General features: G+C 40.7%; 1 protein-coding gene across 1 annotated transcript; it reads left to right on the top strand.

Annotated features, from left to right (window-relative positions):
• Positions 1–395: 395 nt before the first annotated feature.
• TXNDC5 (thioredoxin domain containing 5) lies at positions 396–25,219 on the top strand (the record flags this gene model as incomplete). Its single annotated transcript, XM_080339600.1, has 10 exons — positions 396–760; positions 6,006–6,155; positions 8,906–9,011; positions 10,286–10,382; positions 12,694–12,809; positions 14,947–15,033; positions 17,972–18,112; positions 21,022–21,104; positions 24,369–24,498; positions 25,097–25,219. Exons 1-10 carry the CDS (start codon positions 552–554, stop codon positions 25,217–25,219), a joined length of 1,242 nt encoding a protein of 413 aa, XP_080195726.1. The 5' UTR covers positions 396–551.
• Positions 25,220–25,644: the final 425 nt, after the last annotated feature.

The following is a 25,644-nucleotide window of genomic DNA, read 5'->3' as shown; positions in this document are numbered from 1 at the left end:
TCCCTTTCCTCAGAAGCAGGTGGGAAGCGGGCGGCAGGAGAGCAAAGGGTGGGAGCCCTGCTCCCCTTTGGGCAGGGGGCTGGGCTGGGGGCCCGGGGTGGCGGGGCCGCCTCCCAGAGCCACAGCACCCTTATTTACCTGGCTGGTACCACTCGGCCCGCTTTTTTGTTGCTGTTGTTTTTGTTGATTTGCTTTAAGAAAGGCTTCATCACTGTATACGTGGGTGTGTAAATATAGAAAAGGTATTAATATTTTAAATGTTGTAAATAAACATACATATTAATATAATTTAATATAGAAATAAAAAGTAAATATTGTGTATTCCTTATTTATAAATTATAAAGATATATGTGTTTATTTTTTTAACTTTTTATTTCCAGAAGGGAAGGGTTTGGGTGAGCGGGTGTGTGCCCGGGGGAGGGGGCCGGGCGGCAGCGGGGGGCGGAGGCGGGGACCGGCCCCGGCCCGGCCCGGGCGGGGCGGAGCGGGGAGAGAGGCGGCAGGAGCCGCAGCCGCCCGGCGCTTTGGCCGCTCGCTCTCTCGGCGCCGCGATGGCTTCGCTCCGCTCCGGCCCGGCCTGGTGGCGCCTCCTCTCCTTGGCCGTGTTCGGCCCCGTCCTCTGCGGCCGGCCCGGGCGGGCTGAGCCGGAGCCGGGCCCGGGCTCGGACGCGGACCCGCACGGGCGGCACCTCTACAGCGCGGAGATGCTGCGGCACGGCGCCGCCGCCGCCCCCCACTTCGTCATGTTCTTCGCCCCGTGGTGGGTATCCGGAGCGGCGGAGCGCAGCCCGGCACGGCACGGCACGGCCCGGCCCGCCGCGCACTCCCGCCCGCCTCTTCCCCCATTGACGTGGCGGCGGGAGGCGGCCGGGCCAGGCCGGGCCGGCGGCGGGGGGGAAAATCGAGGTCGCGCCGCCCTGAGTCCCGACAGCCCGGGCGCCTTCCCCAGGGGCGGCAGCTGGGAACCCGCGTTGAGCGGCATCCGGGGGCTGCGGAGCGCCGGGCCGGGGAGGGAGGGCTGAAGCCTCGCGTGTGCCCGGCTCGGGCCTCCGCGGCCGTGCGGGCCCTGTCGGGGGTTTCAGCCCGACCGGCGGTGGCCGCCCCTTCCTGGTGGGCCCGCGGCAGCGCGGTGCATCGGCACCCGGCGGTGTCCCCCCAAGTGGGGCCTGTGGGTGTATCCGATCCGCCGGGCGGTGAGGGGGCGAGCGGGGCTGGAGGGGTCCCTGGCAGCTCTGCTTGTACCTCCCCAGACTCTCTTTCACGTCGTTCCTCAAAGAGAGTGTGTAGCCCCTGTGTATGGCGACAGTTGCAATTTGGTGACCATGGCTTGCCCTGTGCCCCTCAGTCTCTCAGCTGTTCTCATTGCAGAAGTTACGTCCTCATTGCAATCACGAAATTTAAAGAGAAATTTGCAGTGGGAGCAGTATAACAGTAGTTCTGTGTCCCCAAGGCCACACATAGCTGTAGCAGAGCTGTAGGGTTCTTAGATTTTCAAGAGAGCTGCTGGGCATTTGTCCTGGACCGATATGTTTGACACAAGACTAGTTTACAAGAATGGGAGAACAGGGCTTTGCTGGATGTTACAGGTGTCAAGAGGACAGTGCTTCTCATCTTTGGGCCTTTCTAGTGGTTGTTCATATTCGTTTTTCTTCATCTCTTGCCCTACCCATTTTTATCTGACTTACTGACGTCCAGTAGAGGTTATTGGGAGTTTTGTTAGAGCTGATTGTTTGGGTTTTGGTTTTGTTCTGTTTTCTCAGATTTAGATGAAATAAAGTTTAGGGAACAGTGTGCAAAAGTTATGTTTTGATCCTGGGTTTTCCATTGGCACACGGTGCCATTGAGGCATAAGTGAGTCATGATGCTCTTTGAAATCAACAGCAGAAAAGCATTTCCTTTCAAAACTGAGGAACTGCTACCTTTTTTGTAATTAACATTGTCTTGTTTATGCTATATGAAAATGCTAAGCAAAAGCTTGAAAGAGCAGACATGTGCCTTTGTTCTTTGAAGACCACAAAAGTGGAGGACGTCTGACGTGCTGATGAAGGACCATTGCCTGAGAGTGCTGTAAGGCCTAAGAAATGCCCATACAGAGCAGGAGTGCTTCTAGTCTGTTCTGTTTTCATGTGATAATATCTGTGTCTGCTCAAGCTATGACTGACTGTTCCACAGGCATCCCTAAAACCAGAGGAGCTTTCATCTCGGCGCAGTCTTTCTAGGACACTTTGTGCTAAATGGGCCATTGCAGAGTCCAGCCTATGGTGGACACCCTTAGCATGCATCAAAGAGAGTGCTGGCCTTGCGAACCTGGACCATGCTGTGCCCTTGGGAGGACTACGGATCTCCACCCAACTTGAACGTGAGGGAGCTGCATCGTTTCCCAGCCTTGTTGTGGCTTCTCTGGACGTTCCTCTCACCCTTAGCAGACACCCTCCAGATCTCTTGAGGCTTGGCTTCAGGACCCTTGGTCTGGACTCGTGGCTCCTGACAGTCACCAACAGGGCCAGGTTTTGGGTCCAAAGGGAAGTGAAGGACAAAGGGAATATCTGTGTGCTTGAGAGAGGTGCTTAAACATACCAGTGGTTTTATCGTCAGTGGGATCAGGCAGCAACCTGACATCCCGGAGTCTATATTAGAGTCTCTTGACCTATTCCTAGGTGATGTTAATGTGCTAATCTCCTAATGCTTCTCACAGAGGCATGTGTTTTGGCACTGCTCCCTGCAGTAAGGAGAGAGAAGCCCAGGAAGCAACCCAATGTTCAGCTAGAATTGTCTTTCAGATTGCTGTGGGTGCTGCTAATGCTGCATTGTCAATGCTACCAGTAAGAGCTGGGTGAGACAGAGCTGATGTAACTCTTGTCTTTGGATTCTCAGCACAAATGTTGCTGAGGGCTTCACTCCCAGACAGCAGAGGTACACATCAGGTCCTACATGTGTTTCAAATATTGCGAGCTACTCCAAGAAGAGAGCATTCTAAGTCATTTGCATTCATATGTCTAAAGTTTTCAATCATCAGGCTATCCCCCTTCATAGCTACACTTGACAAGGGATAGAACCATGAGCAGGTTACTCTCTTGATGCCACTAGATATTCTTGAGATGTTCTCCATACCAGTTGTGTGTTTACAGAGAAATGAGGTTCCCCTGGTTCCTTAGTTGGAAGGAATCTCAAATGAGTAGTTTCATTGTATTATTTTGACCATTACAGATCTTTTCAACAAATGTGGTCTCAGTAAACCTCTGAAAGTCCACTGAGCTGAAGCAGACATGATTACCAGAGTTTCTTGCTGTTGCATTGAAGGCTGTTGACTGGATTTTCCAGTGGCTGGATTCTTTTTGTCTGGATCGAGACTGATCCTGTGCTGCTTGTACCGTTATACCTGTCTATCCCAGGGTCTACTTTTAATTGGTTAATCATTTGTGCTATATATTTCTGTGGAGCTGCCCTTGCTAGTTGCAGAGCTCAAGCTCTTGGTGGCCTCCAGAAATGTCGGCGTTCCTCACTGACTGTAGGGGGCTTATCAGTAACTGTACTTTTGACATACATGGTCCTTATGTACACTTACATCCCTTCTTGCCATGGCCCAAGAAATCTGTCATTCATTTTTGCAGATGAGAGGTGCTGGTACTTTGTGAGGAGTACTGACCTGTCAGCGGGAGGTACAGCAGCTGGGTACTCTACAGATGCCACCACAGCAAAATAATCTCCAGGCACCCAGCCTGCAAACTCTTACAAATAAAGTCCTTTCACCCCATGCCTCCTGATATTAGTGATGTACAAGAAGCATTTGGTGTTTTGTTTTGTTTTTCTTTTCTGAAAGTTGGATCCTTCCTATAGCCTTGTTAGTTTCTTTTGGATTTTCGTTTATGTTTGTAAACAGAGATTATGAATCCTTGCACCTTCCTATCCCCTATAAGGAAGGAAGAGCAAGACTTCTCATTGACACAGAGGTGTCCACTGTTTCCAGGGGTAGAAGTGGCAGCTCCTCCTCTAGCCCCACTGGTGTAATGTGGAATGGCAGCAATGAAGGACTATGTAGGTTCATGGGGCTAAGGGGGACATGTGATTCTGCATGTTTTTGCTCTCTTTATTTTTTGACTTCTCCAGTTTTATATATACTGCAGCTACACCTGATGAATTTCAGAAAAAAAAAAAAAAGTATTTGAGGGATTGTCTCGTCTTGTATTTCCTTCTGTGTAATATTGAATTTTTTTGAAAACCAGAAATGACTAACTAGTTGATTACTGGTTCAGATACGAGCATTTTTCTTGCTTTATTTTCAATTTTAGCTCATATAAACTGTAGAAGGAAGGGAAAAGGGTACTTTGTGTATAGCAGAAATCACAATGTTAAATATAGACAAGGGAGCTCTGTTCTGTGCTTAAAAATCAGCAGGTTAATTCCTTGAGATTGTCTTACCTAGTTTTCTGTGCCCTGTTCTTTAACACCAGTCAGTATTCATTCAGTGTTTAAAATCCCTGCAACCAGGAAGGGACCAGGGAATCCTCCTCTTAATTCAAGGTCCATGAATGAGTTGACTATGGAGGGGCTTCAGTCTGAAGTTAAATATTTAGGGAATATTTAATTTTAGTAATAACACATTGCATCCCTTCACCATGAGAATTCAGCATGAGATCATACAGGAGGTCATGTTCCCCCACATAGTGGGAGTATGTGTGACCCACTGTGCCTGACTGCAACAGAACCTTATTAAGGTCAGAAGACGTTCTTAAAGTAAATCTCAAGGTAATTTTTTTTGGTCTTAATTATAGCAGGATACCCGGAAAGGTGTGAATCCATGCAGCTTTTCTACAAGTGGACTCAAAACCAGTTGTATAAGTGAAACTGTTTTACATGGGAGCAACTTTCTCCAAAGTCCTAATGATGTTCTAATTGTTACTTACAAAGTAGACTGTCTAGGTCATGCCAAGGGCAATAACAGCATTCATGCTGTCAGGTTGAGAATGTTTCATGTTAATCCAATTACGTATTTTTAGATGCCTTGGAGGGTTGACAAAAGCAGCCATTAAAGAGAAATGAAAATCCATTCCTTAACTTTTTTCATTGTAGTTACAAGACTAGGGTATTGCTATAATGACTCATAAGACTGAGAAACCAATGAGAAGAATAATAGCCATTTTCTGCTTTCGGGGAGCTGCTGTTATAGCAACTGTGTAAGGCTGGTAAGGCTGGTTTTCTGTGCATATGCAGATATAATTACCCTGTTTCCCTGAAAATAAGACAGGGTCTTATATATTTTTGCTCCAAAACTTATTATTTTTTTACATGTATAGCTGCCTGGGCACTATTTAAATGGACTTTTTTTTTTTCCATGAACTGTAACTAGGGCTTATTTTTGAAGTAGGGCTTATATTTCGAGCATCCTCAAAAATCCTGAAAAATGATGCTAGGGCTTATTTTCAGGGTAAGTCTTATTTTCAGGGAAACAGGGTAGTTTATGCTGTGCTGCTGGGCAAAGTATGTTATGGGAGGATTTTGAGAAACCTTGTTCAGAAATCAGTCCTGGTGTGTTTCATGACTTGTGGTTACAATTCCTTTGATGCACACAAGTACAAGTGGCTTTATGAAGAGGCAGGAAACTGTTATCTTCTCACCTGCTGCTAAAATATACAGTATTGTGGAATCTTAGAGCAGAAAGAAAGCTAGACAACCTGACAGGATTTTTCTAGAAAGCTGGAAGCCTGAGAGTGCTTTTCTTAATAGCCTCATTAAGTTCAGGGGGTGTTCAGTAAGCTTTGTAACATAAGAGGAGAGTAGCAAGAAGTTCTCATCTCGATGATTTTTACATGAGATGTGTTTGCAGCATCCTACAGTTAATAGTATTCACTGTTGATTAATGTAACAGTGCTTGAGTATAGAAGATTTCTGACTTAACTGTTTTTAAAGTTATCAGAATCTCTGATGATTCTGTGTATGACTTTTCCATAGATTCCCCTCTAAATGTGAGCAACTCTTAAGCAAATATATTGTTCCTTCTGTCGCAGGTGTGGACATTGTCAGCGTCTCCAGCCAACTTGGAATGATTTGGGAGATAAATACAACAACATGGAAAACCCACAGGTCTACGTTGTTAAAGTGGATTGTACTACAGATACTCCACTGTGCTCTGAATTTGGCGTCCGAGGATACCCTACGTAAGTACAAAAGGATGTCTGGTCCTATTTCTTTTTTCCGTAGTTTTCCGTGATGCTCTGCCAATTTGTTGAAGCTAACTTCTAAGCTATGCTTTTTGATGGGTTTCTTTGTAGCCCTTTGGACCTCATATATTCATTTAAGCCTTTTTACCATGTTGCCAAGTATCATGTGATACATACTACTCTTAGTCTTTATTTTTTTTAAAGAAACTGTTTTATGTCTTGGAAGATGGCCGTGTTTAAATGAAGACCAGAATTGTCCTTTTTTTCTGAGAGTACCTCTTTCTCAAGCAACAGTACATTATGCTGCTGTGTATATGCATGACAGAGCTGGTCTCTGGTAACAGTACTTTTAAAAATAACTTGTCACAGGTTCATCAGTACACTGCACCATTCATAATTAATGTGTAGGTGATCTCTTAAATTTTTGAGTGCACTTAGTACTCATAAAATGATAAATTAATAGTATCAGTACAGCAGTGGTGATGTACAGATTTTTCTAGGTAATTTTGCTTGTTTTGATCTAGGAGAAATTCATTAGGAGTTTAAGGTTGGTAAACTTATCCTGGTATAAAGGATGTATGCCTTACTAACCTCAGCTTTGGTAGGCAGAACGTGATCTAGAGTGTCTATGAGACATCAGCCTGGGTAATGTTCTTGAGTTAGATACACATGCTCCCTTTTTAGCTGCCAAAAAGGAAAAAAGGGATTTTTTTTTTTTTTCACCTCTGTCTTCTTTAAAGCTTCTTGCAAAAATAGATGGGATCATTTCAACTGCTTTACTAATTACTCCTCTTAGTGTGGATAAGTGGAGAATGCAATCATCTGTAGCCCCTCCACAGCCTGTATTTTTCAGTTTCCTTCCCTTTGCTCACTTTGTGCAGCGTTACCTCTGACCCCAGCAACAGCCTGAACTTGAGATACGCTCCTGGCTGCACCTGCTTTGACGCAGCTGAGTGCAACTCAGTAGAAGTTGAGAGTTATAAATAGCAAAGTCCTCATTGAAATAGGAATTGTCCTTAAGTGCAGTTTGTGACTTAGTTCCACTAGAAATACCAAGAAACAATGACTATTACTACTCTATTTTAGTATCGCCAAGAGTGAACAACTGTCACCTTTGCATATTTGAATAGATTATATTGTGGGGCTGTTCCTTGTAAAATAGAAAGAGTGACAGAGATTTTGAACAAGAAAAAAAACGAATGAACATGTAATTGCTCTTTTTTGTTCCCCCTCCTCTTTAAGGTCATTGAATATCTAGGAATAGTTACTGCTTGCTTTCATCTACTTGAAAAGTAGAAGTGATAAGGCAGTCATTTGCTAGTTATAGAAATATAGAGATGAAGGGGAATTTATGATATTGGTCTTCCTGTCTGAGTCAGTTTTTAACCAGCCTGTTTTTAAAAACTTCCAGCAAGGGAGATTTCACAGCTTCCTCAGGCAACAGAGGGATTGTTGCAAGTCCAGGATGTGCTGGTCCCTACTCTGCTTTTCTAAACAGCCATCAAAGGAAAGGCTGCATCCTCTTTCCATCCCCCTGAGAGTAAAAGTGGCTGAGCACATCCCTGCGCTCATTAGTACAGTTGTCGCAAGATTATTTGGTGCTGCAAAATACTCTCTCAACTGAACTAGAGAAAACTTACGCTCATTTGACAAAAATAAAGGTGCAGCTGGCTTTTTAAGCTGATATTTTTTTTTCTGATTCCTCTTCAAAAGTGTTGCCATGAGGTGCACTTTAGATGTTCTTCTGTTTCATTTTTCTTGTTACCTCCTTATTACAAAATTGCTTTTTTTTAACCTCAAGAATTTTTTACTTGCCATCATCACAAGGAACATTCAAGAACACCTTAAGCAGAAAACACAGTGTGAGCTCCCATCTCTTTTGAATGTATTTGTATTATGTGTTTTTTCAACACCTTCATATGTTCATTTTTTCCAGCTGTGGAACAAGAAGAAAGAGAAAAACATTTCAAGAAAAAGCAGTACAAAATGACAGCTTGGCAAGGGGAACTGAGAGCCAGTAGTAGACAGTAGTAATTGAAACTATTATTTGCTTTAAAAAATAAGACTAGATCAGAACTCAGTATGGTCCCCTTTCAGTTTTAACTTAAATATTTAATAGTAGAAGCTTTAGGTATTTTATGGAAAAGTTTTGATAGTAATTATTAAGTGTTATAATCATGAAAGTCTTTAATCCCTACAAGCAGTCACTTATCTCTTTGTCCTCTTGACTTGTTTCAGGATGTTTTTAATCAGTTTAATACCACATGAACATCCTACATTCCAAGAGCAGTCAGGGAAGGAAATGTGAGAAAGAAATTCCTGGGAAAATAAGCATTGGATATTTTTCCTTTGATGATGGAGAGGAGTGAACAAACAGAATTGATGTTTTTTTACACACTGAAATAGGATTAGTAGGCATAATGAATTATTAACTTTAGAACTGAATGCTGCAATGTTTTATTTGCTCTTGCTTGTTGATCAAAGTAACATTAAGCTATGCTGTTTTTTAAAATCGTATTTCTTTTCCCTGGTTTTAAAATCTCCTTTAAAAGCTTACATGGGAATGGAAAAGTGTCCTAAATTCTAGCCATAACCCTTTAAGTTGAGACGGATAGGCGTGATGCTGATATTAATAGTCAAGAGAGCTGCTGCTGCAGCCTGAGCCACATTGCTGTGGATTAGCAAAGCGTGTCAGCTTTCCGAGAATGTTTCCATGCCTCACTCTTTTCTACATTTTGATTCTTCAGCCTAAAGCTGCTTAAACCAGGACAAGAACCTCTGAAATACCAAGGCCCCAGGGACTTCCAGACACTGGAAAACTGGATGTTGGAGAAACTAAATGAGGAACCATCTGTAAGTGAAAAGGATATAAGAAAAGGAAATATTCCTTTCTGCAGACTTGCTTATATGTAATTTTTGTAGTTTAGGTTTCATTTTCCAGGAGGAAGTCTACTCCTGAGAATAAAATTCAGGTGGCAATAACAGTATGGAACAGCTTCCACATAAGTCAGAACAGTAATTAAAACTCATCCTGTGACCTGCCCTTTGTTTCCTGTGTTTAAAACTACAGTACATAATGCAGTTTTTAATGTTTAGCATTTTGACATTTTAAGATACAATTCTTAGTGTCAATTCAGTTGACACCTGTAGGTTGTAACGTTTCTAGAATATGAAAAGCGATTTAGCTATAATATGTTATAAATTGCATTTATGTTGGGCTTAATTACCTCTTAAAACAAGGATGCCATCTTTAGCTCAGTTATTATCTGATAATGTTGTAGCCTAAAGAAAGGATTTAAAATAATTGGTTAGGTTAAGTTAAGCTAATACCATCACTAGGAAAACCCTTGAGTTTAGGGGTAGCACTTTCATATAGTAGCCAAGCCTTGCCTGAAATGAAATTTGTGGTTGCTGTTTCTAATCAAGGTAAAGCCTTAATGTTTGCTGAACCACAATTAGAATGTGGTTATTTTTAAACAAACACAGTATTTTTAATAATTAAACGCTAAACTATTTTAAGAAATGTACTTTCAGGTTCTTAAAAAATTCTTTCTAGCTCTGACCCTAGTAAGTGGTCACTTGCTTTTGCTGAAGTGCCAGTGGGTTTGCTGCAAGTTATATCTATAAAGTGTTTGCCCTTTTCCCATTGTTGCTGCCTTCATGGAGCTATTAGGTCCCTCCTTCTGGCATTAGAGGAGCAGAAAATAGCTTTTTCACTAGCTATTTTTAAAAAGTCCAAAGACCACTGAACTGGTGCGATGGCTGATGTGTGATGCTGTGGAGAAATGATTATGTAATCTAAGTGTGTTAATATATGGTGATGTGATGAACGCCGTAGCAGTTACTGTGCTCTATGACTGTACTACAGCACAATGAAAGACACTGTCATTCCAGTGACTGAGAGAGCGCTTTTCAGTGTGGTAGTCTTTTCCACATTTTGCTTTCAAGTAGTTGTTTCTTAGGAAACATTAGATACCTAAATTGAACTAAATAAGGACATTGCTTTGGGAATTTAAAATTTCAGAGTGCAGGGTTTACAGCACTACTGCGGAATGGTGTGATACAGGAATCAAATATTGTGTATTTACTGTACAAGACAAATAAAAATTCGTTTTTCTCATGAACAGCATCCAGAATCTGATGTGGAACCACCAAAAGCCCCTGAACCTAAGCAGGGAATGTATGAACTCTCAGCAGACAACTTCAAGATGCACATAGCAGAAGGTAACTTTTGTTCATAAGCAAGAGGTACTTGCTTACAGAGACATCAGTAGTGGGAAGACGGCAACAGAATGTTAGTTTTCAAGGTACCCCTTTCCCACTTTTATTTTGCAGTAATAGCTAGTGAAAGAGGATGAAACTACAGACTGTCTAAAAGTGCAGTAGTTTAATTACATATTGCACACCATGAGAAAGTTTTAAGAATTGCTCTCCACTCAGAAGGCAGCCAAGTTGAGGCCCCTGATCCCATAGAAGAAGCTAGCAGGGCTTGCTCAACCAAACTGGCAGAGTCTCGCCCCACTCGCTCTCTTTTTTTGCAAGCCCCATTTCCTATTTCCTCTTTCCCTCCAGACTGGCTTGTTCTTACTCCCAGGCTGCTCTTCTGGATAAATATAATCCACCTGTTTCCTCCTTACTGCCCTGATCCCACTCCAGTCTTGTCCCTTATTTGATATTGTTTAGCTTCCTTCCCTCAGAATTTCATGTGGGCAAAACACTTTGCCTCAGTTTGACCGTTTTAAAAAGTATTTTCTCTGGAAGCTTTAAAATTAATACCACAGGTGATACCTAACATGGGAAATTTCTCCCCCCACATGGTGGGCTTTTTGAAGAATGAGCAAGAGCTTACAATACAAACTTTGGGCTGCCATAACAACAGATGACAGTACCACCTCAATCTGTTTTCCTAAAATCAAATGCCAGATTAAATTAACTTATCTGTGCCCATGTATTATAATGCCACCAGCGAGTTAGATCCAAGATCTTCATAAAGTAACTATTAACTGATGAGAAATATTTTCAAGTGTAAAAGAGCGTTTTGTGCAGCTCACTTAAAACTACCCAGCCTGTATGGCATAACACAGAATTACATTCAAAATCTTCATGGATTCCTCTCTAAGCCATAAGGGGGATGCTAAGCATTAAATAACTTTACAGTCTGAGAAGATAGTTAAGTTTAGTGTATGTTTAAATATTTTAATATTTTTATTGTAATATTTTTATTATATATCTGTTGGCATTCATAGAGGAGACATTCTCATGGCTGTATGCAATAGTAAAGCTGTTCTCTCTGACTTCAGTTACAAGAAGTTCAGTGTTTAAATTTAGCAGGAGATTTAGCAGTTTCAGCTAGAAGATTGATTTTTGTTCTTAAAAAGTCTACCTTTTGAGTGCACTAGGGCAAAAATAATTTTGGTTTTTTTCTGCTGGGGAGGAGAGCATATCACAGAGTGTGTGGTACAGAACAGCTGATTTCGACTAGATGTTCTTATTTATTCACGAGAAATTTCAGTTTGTAGTTTACTTGACCAAAGCAAAGCACATCAATTCGCTTGGAAGTATTCCTTGTGCAGAACAGGCAAGTTAGAGTACACTACTATTGCATTTAACATTTCCTGCTTATTTTGTGATGTCTTTCCTCTGGCCTCTTTTTGTGAACAAGCCCTCAAACTAGAAATTAATTCTAGTAATATCTGCCCCAAAGCAGTCTTCAAAGGATTATGAATAATTCTGTTAAAAAGAGATTTTCTCCAGTTGCTGGTGTTTTCCTTTACATTAACTTGATTTTTTTCCTTGTTTTAATTAAGTTTATTTTATTTTTTTTATTAACAGAGCTTTGCCTTGTGTGCAAAAGCATGCAGCATCTTGAGTTAACAGTCACCTTAATTGAAGGAAATTACATATTCTGGTACTCTGCAACTAACATATATTTTAAACATTAGTAGGAGATAGTACAGAGATGCACCTCTCTATAAAACACCACAAAAATCTACTAAAGGCAGCAGTTTCTGAATAGTTGACTTGAAAATACGAAGTCCAGGGCAGAAAAAGGAGCAGGGAAGCTGACAAAATTATTTAGGTAGTTCAGGTATTTCATGCAGTCATGTTTCCTAAGAAATGTTTGAGTTGAAATCTAAAACTTTCTTTCATTTATGCTGTTACAAATCCCTGTTTCTTGATGGTTCTTTCTGCTCTGTAATAAGGCAAGTGATTGACATGGTAGAATTAGACATAGTAGCAAATATTAGGTTGAAAATGTCAATTTAATATCTCATTTTTTGGCTTGAGGTTGTGAAGCTGTTTGGATTTTCAGGGAAATTGGCAACACTGTGGGACTGCATACAGCACTGAAAACCTAATTGCTGAAGTATTCTGTCCTGGCCTTTGATTCACTGTGTTTCCTATCTTTAACTCAGGAAATACCACGATAAATTTGCAGTCTGAGATTAGTACCTAGTCTTTAATTGCAGCCAAATTCATTCCAAACGAGTTAAATATTTTTTCTTTTATTTTTTTTTTTTCTTTGACTTAAAAGGTAATCACTTTATCAAATTCTTTGCCCCTTGGTGTGGTCATTGCAAGGCTTTGGCCCCAACCTGGGAACAGCTGGCTCAAGCTTTTGAGCATTCGGAAACTGTCAAGATTGGCAAGGTAGGTGAAGTGTTCTTAGTCTGAAAATGTGTTTTGTATGAATGGATGTTTCAGCCAAATATCATGCTTTCGTGCTGTGATTTGCAAATAACAATTGTTTTGTTTGTCACTTCTTAAATCCTTTTATAGTCATAGTTTCTATTTTAATTTTGAGATGGTTATTTTCTCACACATACATAGTTGACAGAACTCCCTCATTTTAAGCAAGGACTTGTTAGAAACACAGCTAGCGCTCTGTGTTTCAGAGAGAGCTGGGAATAAGTCTAATAGTTAAAATGCAGGGAATAATATTTTGAGATTTGTTTTTTATTATGCTTCCCTTCTGTCAGAACTTTATAGAGTTCAGTGTTTATTTTGAGTGGGACAGTGAATTCTAATTTGCTATTTACAGCATTGGATTCTATTTAGCAAATTTCAGAACTACAGAGCTCTTTATGATGAATTATTTCTCCTCTCTCCTCTCTCTTCTCCCCCACAAAACTTTCTAAAGGTTTCAGGGGGCCTTCCGCTTTAAAAACTGAGATGTTGTCCGGCTTTGCTATTTCCCTTAGGGTTGATAACCAGATTTTGTGGTGTATTTACCATGAGAACTTGTTACTTGTACATGGAGTGATTTCTTTGCAAAGGTATGGAGGTGGTCTGGCAGTTGCAGTTACTGGCTTTATTTGCTGACCCATACCTAAGTCCAGGTGGCTCAAGATGTGAATCCCTCTCTATTTGCTAGCGGTGGAAAACTGACTGGGCTCGACTTCCATATCCTTAAGCTTTCAGAGTGGATCCACTGATCTGAAAGGCTGCGTTGACCATTTGTGGTGGTGTCAGTCCCACAGAGGGGCAAAATCCCAGCCATCTTCTCTGCCTCTGCCCCCATGGTGCTTTCAGCTGTGACTAGGGGTGATGAGCTTGACTTCTTTTTTTTATTATTATTCTTTTTATTTTTAATGCTTTGAAAATCTGCTAATTCAGATACGCTGTAGATGTGCAGAGCAGGTCAGCATAGTTGAACTTTAGAGAAGACATATAATTTTGACACCCGGTGGATAGAAAATTAGATTCCATCTGAGAATAAGATAGCAGAGGTTGTTACTCCTTTGATGGTGTCTTTACCAAATGTTGCATCTGCTGATTTATTTTTTGAGAACCTGGAATGCTTGCTGTCTGATAAAATCATTGCTTAGCGTAAGTATCTTGGGAAGTTACCATTCTGGGTTACCCAGAGAAAAATAAACAAAAAATTTCCAAAATTTCTGTTTATTCAGTTGTCTGTCATGTTTTCACTGTTACTGATAGTTGCTATTTAATAAAGCCACTAAGAATTGTCTCCATGCTAGTCAATTTTGTGTAACTGTATACCTTATGAAACTATTTGAAATAGGTCTTGGCTAAAATTGTGAGTCTGTAAGTAAACAGGAAACACAACGGTTTCTAAGAAGGTTGAACCACAACTTTCATGTAAACTGGAGGAATAGCATCTTAGCAATAACATCTACTGGCAGGATTCTTTTTAGTTGCTAGAATTGATCTTCAGTGATCTGGGGCAAAGTGTTTCTAATGCAAAATTCTAAATCCAAGTGCTGTGTGGAGCGAAGTCTTCAATGCTTGTTATCTTTTTTTTTCCCCCCTCTTTTTCATCTACAGATTAGTTATGACATATTAGAATTGAGTGTTTCTATACACTTGAACTTCCCTTGAAGCAAAGTTAACTTGCTAAGTGTTGATGTGTCTCCTGAAGTCTTTGAAGAGTAGCCTTCTGAAAAATGGATGAGGCAATATATCTTCATTTTAGAGCTGTCTCACATTAGCGTTTTGGGTCTTACTGTCCATGTGGTCTTTTTATTAATTGAGAATACCAAGTACTTGTTTTAATTGGGATATTTAATTATGTCCTCATTGTTCTTTGTAACTGTTACTACATCCTTCTATCCATACCTCCCTCCCCAATCCCAATTATACAACCAAACCACTATTTGGAAAGCAGACATAATTGTTCTCGAGACAGTACTTGATACTGAGTTTTGCCAAGCCATGCATTGCTAGTTCCTGTATTTTTCTGAGATTTTAAACATAAGGGAGGCTATGATGCCTGATGCATATTTATTTTATGCACTGAATGGGTTGTATTTTTTCCAAAATGCAGGTTGACTGCACCCAGCATTATGAAGTCTGCTCTGAAGCCCAAGTTCGTGGCTACCCCACACTCCTCTGGTTTAGGAATGGTGAAAAGGTGAGTCTGCAAGCTCAACAAAAGATTAGACCATTTTTTTTCTAAACAATATTTGGACTATGTTTGCATTCTTTGGGAAAAAAAGATCAAGTGGGCGTACAGGAAAGTCTCCTTGTGAGACAAAAGGATGTTGGAGGTTCAGTCTGGTACTGGAAGAGCTATCCTTCATCCACAGATGAAAGTTAGAGCTTTTTGCTCTTTGTGCTTTGCAAATAACCAGTATGATGTTCAAAAGTCTGTAAATAGTATTTCCAGTTACGCTACTGTGTAGGGGAATTTTGGGTGTACTTTATCTTAATACCTTACCTCCTATGGAATACAAAAACATAGATGAAATAGAAATAATTAAATTTGTGTTTCACAATGTATATCAGAATGTTCTCATCCGTAAGTTGTGCCTATCTGCTGAGTGAGGGCTGAGTGATGCAGATTTTCCTTCTTATAAATCTGAACACTTCTTATGATACTGTGAGTGAGAGTCCTATGGGCCCAGTTGACTTTTTTCCTTGTGGCAAGTCAAGGAATTTCAATATTCTGAAGTTACAGGAAAGTAAAATATTTATAAATACCATATACCTTAACAGCAGCAAATAAACATAGTATAAATAGTAGTGTTACTTGTCATATTGTTCACGCTTTCAAAATAAATTAAATGTATGAAATGGATATTAAAAATAGGTCTGCCAGCAGAGAACCCAGGACTTCTCTTTCAGCTCTTACCTAATAAGTTTTGGGGTAGTGGTGTTTTTTTTTCCCCACTCCTCTTGCATTCCTTTTTGAACATCTAGAGTAGCAGAGACGGAAGTTTTGCTACTCACTACAGTTTTGTGGCTGTTGTTTGTGGCAGTTTTCTGGCCCTCTAAAGAGAAAGTGGCCCTAAGTACCTACCAGTGCACGTGAGGTTTGGTATAAGCACCCCTATAAGATCAGACACTCCAGGGAATTTAAATGAAGTAGCACCTGAATTTCTGAATCCCAACCTGGTTGATACGGGAAATACGTGGTCTTGTTATAGCTGTGCCTGGCACACGTCGGAAGCAGAACTGGAAGCTGAGGGAGCAAGACAGACAAAGCGCCACATCCAAGGGTAGAGGTGTTTTCAGTTAGTTAAACTTTGGCCTGTATGGGGCGTGAGTTTGAAGAATGGGAAGTGTTCTGCTGTTTCTCCAGAATGGTTTTCCAGCTGCTTTATTTTTCAGATAGCCACAGATGGCAAGATACCTTGCCAGAACTGTACTGTCTTGATCTAGAAAAGTTAGTTGTGGTTTTTCTTGACAAGCTAGATCACTTTTTTTTTTGACCCTTTATAATTATCAAAGTTTGAGTTGCTTGGATTTATTTGAATTGAGTGCAGTGAAAGAAAAAGCGGATCACTGTGGTTGTATTTGGTAAAGCTGAAACTCAGCCATTAATCTGAACAGTATATTTCTGTTGACATCAAACTGGCTTTTCTTCATTGGCAGTGTGGTATTCCCTGGTGGCGTACTGCCACCAGAATCACATCTTTCTTTGTGGGCTAATACAATATATTTAAACAAAACACAAACCAACCCCAGCAACTTTCCAATAATCTGACGCAGAAATTCCTGGAAGTCTCTCTGGCTGTTATTGTACTGTTTAGCAAGAAGGGGAGGAGGAGAACGGCTTCAGCTGTCCAGCATTGTTGTCTGCCATGCCATCATCCCCTTTGTCATAACTGAAGTCTGGCATCACAGAATCCCTCTTGGTTAGATGCAGCAGAAACCCTGGGAGGAATGAACGGGCACTGGCCTAGCCCTGCCGAAATGGAGACAAAAAAGCAGGTACAGGCTTCTTGCATCATCTTAGGTTAATTCCTCTGTGATTTAGATCCAGTGCAGGGAAGGTGGCTAGTTCCAAGTAATGTTATCCATGATAAAAGAAGGTAAATGTGTAAAAAGAGTTCCAAAGATGTAGGAAATAGTTGCAGAGGTGTCTGTTCTTCCTTCCAGCATATGGAAGATTGTGTGCTGTTTCTTGAAGAGTCACTCTTCAGCTGAGAGAGGAGATACATTTTGTAGCCCACACATCATGGGACTGAAACTTGAGAGTTTCATTCGAAATGGATGTGTAGTGTCTCAAAGAGATTATGTCTCTTTTGAACAGAGAAATTAGTACTGATCTTTGCAGAGAGTGCTGAGGGCAATCATGCAAGAGCCAGTTTGGAGATGACTGACAGGGATTTGAGACTAGAAACTGCTCAGAGATGTTCTCATTTCTTGTTCTCTAGAGTTGTGAAAGTACCTGAGATACAGGGAAGCATCTAAGACAAACTGTGCCTTCTTGAAGATCTGGCTAGTCAAGAGCTGTACATGCAGGTTCAAAAATGTGACTTAACTTTGGTCAGAGTGGTGCTGTTGGAGTTGCCTGGCCCGCAGCAAACAGCGGTTGTCTCTTGCTCCCACATGAACTGATGCGCCCAGAGAGCGTTGCCTCATTCTTTGGGTTTTCTGAGGGTGTGTGACAAGTGTGTGGGCCAGAGGAGCGACGGTGTAGTTCAAGTGATGTAGGTGACATGCAAGTCCATCTTTCAGTCCTGTCAAAACACTGGACAGAGCTCTCATGGTAACAGAGACCATCGCCAAACAGGGATGGGTATTTTAGAGCTCCTTGCTGTAGCTTTAGGTTCGGAAAAAGAAAACTTTGAAAATGAAGGTCAAAGCGGAAAAGCTTCTGAAGTTTGCTTCTACATTTCTAAAGTACCTTTCATTTCAAGGAAATTTTAGATTTTTCACTTTTGATACAGAAGAATCTATGGCAAATCCTGGAGATATGGAGTGAATGGAATGCCATGGAGAAGTTTATTAACTATATAATCATATTTATTATAAATAAGCTTACACTTATGTTTTTCTGGTAATTATCTATTTGCCAGATTAACTACATATATACACTTCTGTAAACTATTTGATAATTGCAGGGTGACCAGTACAAAGGGAAGAGGGACTTCGATTCCTTAAAGGAATATGTGGATTCCCAACTGCAGAGCTCAGGGAAAGAGCCCCCAGCAGACAAACCTGCCGAAGTCCCGCAGCCACCTGCAGAACCCACCCCTGTTGAGGTAAGTGCTCCTGGACTCCCTAGTGGAGTTAAAAGTGGTCAAACTATTTCAGCAGCCTGAGTCTTCCATGTGTTTCTCTCTTTGATAGCTTGAGAATGTAAACCGAACCAACCACTTCTCTGGTTATTTTTTTTTAGTAATTAATGAGTGGAATCAGACCATAAATCCTAGTGATACTTTTACTAACCTGAGGAATTGGAGAACGAAAAAGAATCTGGCTTTTTTTTTGTGGTTGCAATAAGTTGTTTAGATAGAGCAGCACTAATGACAGTCTTTTTTTGTCTGCGGAACTCCTGGCACCTCAGTCTCTGTGACGGCATATTTCATTGCTATGGAGATGAACATTTCTTGCAAGATTCTCATTTGAACCCAGGAGCATGGTGCACACTGCTTAGCCCCTTAAAAAAGCCAGTGTCCTATACTTATGGACTGTCTGCAGATACAACAAACAAGCAAAGGTTATGAAGACTGACCTAAATGTGGCATGGTAACATGTCCTGTAACAAGGAAACTCCTTAGGTTTGAAGGCTGATTCTAATCCTGGTTGTAGGAGCTACAGGGTTTATGAATGTTGCCAAGGAATTGACAGGAGTAACATTATCACCTTTGCATAGTTGTACTTCATGTCATTTAGTTTTCTGTGTTTTTTTAATCACTTTGGCATTTCATCTGCTATTTTTCTTGTAGCTGACTATAAAATTGGTGAGGTTGAGAAATTAGGGATAGTTTTTGAGCATAGTTTTTCATGAAATGTGGAAAACATACTTCTGCCTAGAAGAAAAGGGATGGTGATTTACACTCCCTTGTGATGTTGAATGAACTTACGTAATTAAAAAGCATCAATATTATTAATATACATACAGCTTATGTGCAGCTTGTCACAGGAGCATATTGCCTTTCCCAGTTGACTTTTCCAGCAACATTACTCATCTAGCATAAAGTGGCTTACCAAACATTATAGACAACACAGATTTGCAATTTTCATACCCCTGATATTTTTTTTAATTGACCTCATATTTGGAAGATCCTAACAAGCTGATGTTAGCACAATGAAGAAAGCAATTAATTGTCTATTTTTATAGAAGTAACACAAAACACATGTGATGCAAATTCCCACTTAGGCCTTGCATGCACCAGCACAAGTACAAACAAGAAAGGATTGTGCGGGGATATTTTGCCAAATAATAGACACAATGTAGGACTCAGCTTGTTTTTGCAACTTTACATCACAGCTTTGGATGCCACCATTTCTTGGTTGCTCATCTTCAGACACCTTGGTTCTGGTTTTGTTTTCGTGAGTTTTGAAACAAGGGGCTGGCCCACACAGCCAGCAAACATCGACTGCATTTGCTCACGACCAGTTCCACAGGCAGCAAAAGCAATGAGTTCCAGCTTCAAATTTGTGTCCCTGCCTAGATTCTCCCAGGTCTTAAATGGGCCAGGTAGTTGCCAACCCTTTCACAGACACTGTATTTTTATGTCTGTGAGGCTTCTTTCCTGGCAGACATGGCTAAAATGAATTCAAAAATTATCCAGATGGGTTAAGGTAGAGTGACCAGCAGATGCTAAGATTATGTGATTGTCTTTTCTTAAGAAACCAAGCCTAAAATTGAGCTGACTGATATTAAACTTATTTTTGTGCCTATATACTTCACATTGCTACTCCAATAGTAATCTACAGATATTTAAAATGTGTTTTACTATGTGGATTGTGGGGAGGATATTGTTTATGGCATTTTCAGATTTGGTATCTTAGATTGTAAATGATGTTTGGAACATCTGGTTTGGATATCCATTTAGGAAATTCAGAATAGAAGAACATGTATTTAGTGCTCCTTTTTTCTTCATCTAATTATTTGTAATTAATAATTAGAAAGTATAATTTCTAAATTATTCTTGAGAGGTAATAACACTTCAACCTAATGAAACAACTTCATTTCATGAACTAGCAGTTATTAACATTATGTTTAAAGGTACAAGATAAATTGTCATTTCAAGTTTATTTTTGGCTTCTTTTCATAAATCTCTTTCTGGGTTTAAAGTATAATGGGTAATACTGTCAGTTGCACTCTTTTCCTTTTGCTTCCATTTGAATTTGAAGCTTTTACAGGTGTGTGATTTATTTATTTACTTTTAGTCCCTCCCACCCTTACGGGTTTCACACAAAAAATGGAGTTTGTTACGGTTTTGCGTTCTCACGTGAGACCCTGTGCAAGCAATGTGCTGTCATCCCTTCCCTCCTGTGCCACTGCTCCCATGTCCTCTTGAGAGGCAAATAACGTGTTTCTGGTAACAGCTTTTTCTATGCATGAAACGCTGGGGTACAGCAGAGGGAGAAGAGCTGTCAAGACATCACTAGTGTGTGTTAAGTATCTCATTAAACTCTCAGGTGGCCACTCTGTGCTTTAAGACAGCTCCTCTCGGGGTTGTCCCTTGAAACTTTTGTATGACAGTGTATTAAAATTAAGGCAATTTTTTCCAACAACTAAAAATTTGGATACAGGCAAATCCCCTGAAAATGTTTTGTTTCTCTGATCGTGGATGAGATACAGCATGAAATACACATTTCTCTGCTGCATCTTTATATAGAATGTCCTGAGTTGGAAGGGACCCACAAGGATCATGGAGTCCAACTCCTGTCCCTGCACAGGACAACCCCACAGGTCACACCATGTGTCTGAGGGCGTTGTCCAGTCTCTTCTTAAATACTGTCAGGCTTGGAGCCTCTCTAGGGGAGGAAAGCAGCCGCAAGGGTGGAACAAGGTGTGCTGCTGCTACTCTTGTTTATATTATCAATAATATTATCTTTTCCAGTTTGAATTTCCCTTTCTGGTAGCTAAAAGCTTGTTTGGCTGATGTTATCTATACAAAAAGTTTTGACTCTCTTACTTTTTTTTCTTTATGAACAGGCTGCAGTGCTCTCTCTCTCTGAAAAAGACTTCGATGCAACCATTGCTAGGGGGATTACGTTTATTAAATTCTTTGCTCCATGGTAAGAAGTCTGCACCTATTCTTGTTCAGGATTACTGTTGGTCTGAGCTATCAGTGCATTAGTTGCTGTAGGTCTTTGAGTTGTATGTAGTATGGTATTTGTTGTCTGGATCTACAATGTGAATTAACTGAGGAATGTGTGTATGGGCAAGAGTTAGAGCAAAAAAAGCTCAGTCTGTTTTTAAGCTTTTTTGGGATCCCTCTCTCTAGAAAGGCTGACAGAGAAACTTTACTATGTCAGCCCCAGGCAATGCTGGGGAACAAGGAGAGTGAAGTTGTCTTTGCCGGCTCAGCATGCTCCTATCCCTTGATTAGGGTCAGGTGAGGGGAGTGTATCACCAGTGTTGGGAAAGGAGAGTGTGCTGGCCTTTGTGTCCTCTCCTACCACAACCAGCCGCTCTTGGAAGTCTCACTGGAGTATTTGAGAATGGGTACAGGCTGTAGAGCTATGAATAACTGGCCGCTTCTCTTCAAATAGCTGACAGAAAGCTAATTTGTCCAAGTGGCAATTTTGAAATGTTCTTAAAATAGTATATTCCATGTAATATGTTCCAATAGTGACCCAAGGTAGAGATGTCCAATGCAGATGCTGTAGGTGTAGAGACCTGCTCCGGCAGGGGGATTGGACTAGATGATCTTTCAAGGTCCCTTCCATTCCTTAACATTCTGTGATTCTGTGAAAGCACTGGTTAAGAAAACGTAATGTCCTGTCTTCAACCTGCCATCACTGGCATATGCTGCAGAGCCTGGGACCTGATGTGGTATAACACCTCAGCATCACAAACTCATACAACAAATATTTTCCCCCTTTTCTTACTGTTTCCTTTCTGAGACCAAAAGAAAGTTTTACCTTTCTCTTTCTGGTTTATAGACTTCATCTTATTTGTGCCTGGATTGAATTTGATGGAGCTTGCATGCCATCTTTCTCATCCATTGCCCAGTCTCTTACTCAATAGAAGGAAGTCTAGCACAGGGGAGATTAAAATTAAACTGTATTTCACTGTGTGAAAGATAACACATCTCTGATTTCATCACTGGTCACCCCACTAATGCAGTATATAAAATATAAAAAGATCTTTTGTTTGTGGTGATAAAAAGTCATCAATACAAAGCAACACAAGATAATGCAACCAATATTTAAATGTGCTCAGGAGTATCAAAATATTACAGCTTAACTTTGACAGTAGGCATGACTATGTTTCTTATTGTAGGCAAGAAGTACCAGGGAAAGTTTCATTTTACTTAATCTCAATGATGCAGTCTTTTCCAGTGTTGTCACCCTTCTTAACGCGGTCTGGTTTGCTACTTGAGAGACACTTCTGTGATCTCTTATGTCTGAAAGATCTGCTTTTGGATGTGGGCAAGTATCTGCCACCAGTGTCTTAAGAAATACCCTGCCCACGCACACATCCTCCTTCATGTTTACTGCTCTTTCTTCACTCTCTTTATCCTCTCTGTGCACTGTGAGGGACTCAATCTGTGCCTGTGCTGCTACTGTGCCACCAGCAGAACCAGCTGGTAAATTCAATTTACAGCTGTGCACACAGCAGCTTCTAGTCTGATTTCTGAACCCAGGGCTTGTTGGCACACGTAGACATTCATTATCTGAGAAACTTTTTCCGGAAAATTTTGAGGTAAAGAAATGCTCCCTTTTTAATTGTCTTTTCTTAATAATACTGCACGTTAACCATCTCCTCATCTTGTGGGGTGCTGCTGGATCTCGGAGATATGATCAGTGTTGCATGACAAGCTGAGAAATGGTGGTTCAGGATGCAGAGTCAAGTTCTTAAACCAGTGTGTGCTCTCTGGCTGCAATGTTCAGAAAGCCACCGTTTAGGAAAATACTTCCTATATTTATGTAGCTGGTATCCTAGTTTTAGCTCTGAAAGTCAGGCTTGTGTATACAGTTGCAGTGCTCTGCATATAAATGACCCTTTTCTCTTCCAAGTGGATTAATGTATGTAGGGCTCAGCAAACACTATTATGCTGCTTGCTAGTTGTGTCTTTCAGTTAGTTTTGGATAAATATTGATGTTAACTTGCACAGTAAGCATAAAATCATCCTGTTCTAGTAGTTTTTATGCATGGTCAGAAATGCTTTTATACTGTCACTGTGTATTTAAAGATACACTGGCTTGCATTAAGAAAACTTTTGCTGAGACATCTTTCATTACTTTTGTGAATGCCCTGATCCAGCCTCGAGGCACTTGCGGGGCTGTTTTAATAACCCAATTAAGGTGCAGCTGGGTTAGAACAGAATGAGCAATGCAGCTTTAAAGTCTAAACTGCTTTGGGAATTCTTGAAAGCAGTGAGAAGTTCAAGTTATGAGCTTGTCTAAGCCAAGTTCAAAATATAAACAAAATTAATACCTTACTATAGTTCCTGCCATTTTACGGTATCATTTTCTCTCTTGACACTAGTGTTTCATTGTGTGTACTCTGTGGACCACATTCTCACATTACTGTAGAGACATAAGGGAATAAAATAGAAACAGGCTTTTTTGTGTTATTGATGGTAAAACTGGAATAATTCTCTATTTGATGCAAATCGGAATAAGGCCTGATCTGTTCTTTTTTTGCCATCTGCTAAGTTAAACTTATCGACTATCAAACAATTCCATTGTGGATCTACCTGAAAGTACAGTGGTAGTGCTTAAACTTGAAAGTACCTTCAGTGAAAAAGCACATTAAACTGCTGCAATGTTTCACAAAAACAGAATCTGTGTTGACAAATGTCTCTAGTGAGTTTCCAGTGTTGGGAGATGCTACGTTGGTCAAGGAGGCCATTAGGAACTGGGAGAAATTTAATAGGGAAATTAAAATATCATTTAAATAATGTCTACATAGCTTTAGCATAACTGGCACATGCTACCTGAAAACTTAATTTGTACTACAGATCTTCTATACCATGCTTTTAACATTTGTTTCTTAGCAATCTTTTTTTCTTTTCATTTAAATATTCTCTGTGCTCATCTTCACTTGGCTTTATATTCCTCTGCAGGGCAAAAATGTTAATGCACCGACATCCAGAATACCATTCCAGATGAGACTAATGAAGGCCAGAGACTACTTCAGTGCTCAGCTTACATAAAATCACTCATTTTCTTAGCTCATTTACTGACATAATAGTGCAAGGGAATTTGAGGGCCAAATCATTAGGGGATAGGAAAGGCAGCTAGTTAAACTTAGAGCTATTGCAGCAGGACAGTAGAGATAAACTGGAAGGTGCATCTGCGAAACAAATCTCTCTCTTCTTTTGTTTCTAGGTGTGGTCACTGTAAGAACTTGGCTCCAACTTGGGAAAACCTTGCCAAAGAGCAATTTCCAGGTTTGACTGATGTCAAAATAGCAGAAGTAGACTGCACTGTGGAACGTAATGTCTGCAACAGATTTTCTGTAAGTGTGAAAGATCTGAAATGACCGGGCTCGTATTGTGTAGCAGATGTGAGACTCCAGGGTGCAGCCGAGCCGGCTGCTGTGTTGTGAGTGCCTGGTGACAGCGCAGCTGTGTTCTCCGTAAGCCAAAAATGGGGTAGTTCAGAATGGCACCTGGTGACACAGTTTCTTTCCTGGACTGTTTGTGCAGACTTGGTCATTCTCATTATTCGATAAAGCTGAATAAGTTCCTAATTTAAGAAGCCTCCCTCTGTGAAAGCACCAAAGCAGTCTTGTGGTAGCCAATGTAAAGTTCTGTTCCTAGAAAAAAAGTATTTTGGTGCTGGTAGGCAGACACCAAGACCAAGAGCTGGAGCTGCTGTTCCAGGAGCCCAGAGGAACATGCATTATCCGTTTCAATTACAAATGTTTAGAAATTGCACGTTGGCACTGGAAGTTCTGGCATGGTGTTTGAATGTGGTTCTTTGAAATTAAAATGGCTTATTGTTTTAGAGTGGCTTGGTCAGGTTTTTCAGTCAGGTGAATACAAGTGAAGGATACCAGTGAGTTCAAACATTAGTAACGAGTTTATTTTTTTGTGTGTGTGTGTCTTTTGAAGGTTCGTGGTTATCCTACACTTCTGCTTTTCCGAGGTGGAAAGAAAGTCAGTGAACACAATGGAACGAGAGACCTTGAATCACTGCACAGCTTTGTCTTGCGTCAAGCAAGGGATGAATTGTAATAAAAGTCTGGATGCTCCGTCCCTGGCTGTCTTTGTACAGTATCTGAGGGATTTCAATCATTGCTAATTTTCAAATAGTGTATTTGGGGTTGGGGGGGTGGGGATTTGGGCTTTTTTTTAATTTCTTTTTTAGGAAACTGAATGTACTATACATTGGTATCTTCCCTCTCTGTGTGTGTTAAAGACATGCTACCTTGTGTGTGAAGGAAAACTAACAAGTAGTTACTGTGCAAATTGAGAATATTTTCAGCATGGTACTATTACTGCATTTCTGTGTCCCCACAATGAAGTGTAAATGGTTTCCTTTGAGACTAAAATACATTAAGAAAACCAGCTGAAGGGCACCAGTAGAATATTTTTGTCTTCAGGTTAGATTTGGTTAAAAAGTAGTCCTTACAAAATGTCCACCATTACTAGAAAGGCAA

The sequence above is a fragment of the Nesoenas mayeri genome (genome assembly GCF_963082525.1).
Source record: "Nesoenas mayeri genome assembly, chromosome: 2".
NCBI lineage: Eukaryota > Metazoa > Chordata > Aves > Columbiformes > Columbidae > Nesoenas > Nesoenas mayeri.
The sequence above is the reverse complement of the archived record's forward strand: the minus strand, read 5'-3'. Positions and strand labels throughout refer to the sequence as shown.